Genomic DNA, 1,022 nt, shown 5'->3' on the forward strand with positions numbered 1-1,022 from the left:
CACGGTGTTCGCGGAGATGGCGAGGCCGATGGCGGCGACGCAGATGGTGAAGCCGATGTCGGCGGTGGCGACGGCGAGATCCGACGAAGGCGCTAGCGAGGGAGAGGCGGTCGATGGCGGCGGCGAGGGCGAGGCGGACGGCGGCGGCGGCGACGGTGAGGCCGATGTCGGCGGTGGCGACGATGAGGCCGACGTAGACGGTGGCGAAGGTGAGGCCGAAGGAGGCGGCGCCGAAGGCGAGGTGGACGACGGCGGCGTCGACGGTGGCGGTGACGACGGCGAGGCGGACGGTGGCGGCGGCGAGGGCGAGGCGGACGGCGGCGGCGGAGACGGTGAGGCAGATGGAGGAGGTGGCGACGGTGAGGCGGAGGGAGGCGGTGGCGAGGGCGAGGCGGAAGGAGACGGCGGCGAGGGCGAGGCGGACGGCGGCGGCGTTGACGGTGGCGGCGGCGAGGGCGAGGCGTACGGCGGCGGCGGCGAGGGCGAGGCGGACGGCGGCGGCGGAGACGGTGAGGCAGATGGAGGAGGTGGCGACGGTGAGGCGGAGGGAGGCGGTGGCGAGGGCGAGGCGGAAGGAGGCGGCGGCGAGGGCGAGGCGGACGGCGGCGGCGTTGACGGTGGCGGCGGCGAGGGCGAGGCGGACGGCGGCGGCGGAGACGGTGAGGCGGATGGAGGAGGTGGCGACGGTGAGGCGGAGGGAGGCGGTGGCGAGGGCGAGGCGGAAGGAGGCGGTGGCGAGGGCGAGGCGGACGGCGGCGGCGGAGACGGTGAGGCAGATGGAGGAGGTGGCGACGGCGGCAACGGCGAGGGCGAGGCGGACGGCGGCGGCGGCGAGGGCGAGGCGGACGGCGGCGGCGGAGACGGTGGCGGCGGCGAGGGCGAGGCGGACGGCGGCGGCGGCGAGGGCGAGGCGGACGGCGGCGGCGGAGACGGTGAGGCACTTGGAGGAGGTGGCGACGGTGAGGCGGAGGGAGCCGGTGGCGAGGGCGAGGGAATATGATGAGGGTCGCGATGGCAAAGGT

The 1,022-nt window shown here is 77.3% G+C and overlaps 1 protein-coding gene across 1 annotated transcript; it reads left to right on the forward strand.

Moving 5' to 3' along the window:
- Nucleotides 1-16: 16 nt before the first annotated feature.
- EMIHUDRAFT_125660 (hypothetical protein) lies at nucleotides 17-932 on the forward strand (the record flags this gene model as incomplete). The annotated part of the gene is made up of 1 exon (XM_005791317.1): nucleotides 17-932. A coding segment is annotated over one exon (916 nt), but the record flags the coding sequence as incomplete, so codon positions are not given.
- Nucleotides 933-1,022: the final 90 nt, after the last annotated feature.

Source organism: Emiliania huxleyi, assembly GCF_000372725.1.
Source record: "Emiliania huxleyi CCMP1516 unplaced genomic scaffold EMIHUscaffold_11376, whole genome shotgun sequence".
NCBI classification, from domain to species: domain Eukaryota; phylum Haptophyta; order Isochrysidales; family Noelaerhabdaceae; genus Emiliania; species Emiliania huxleyi.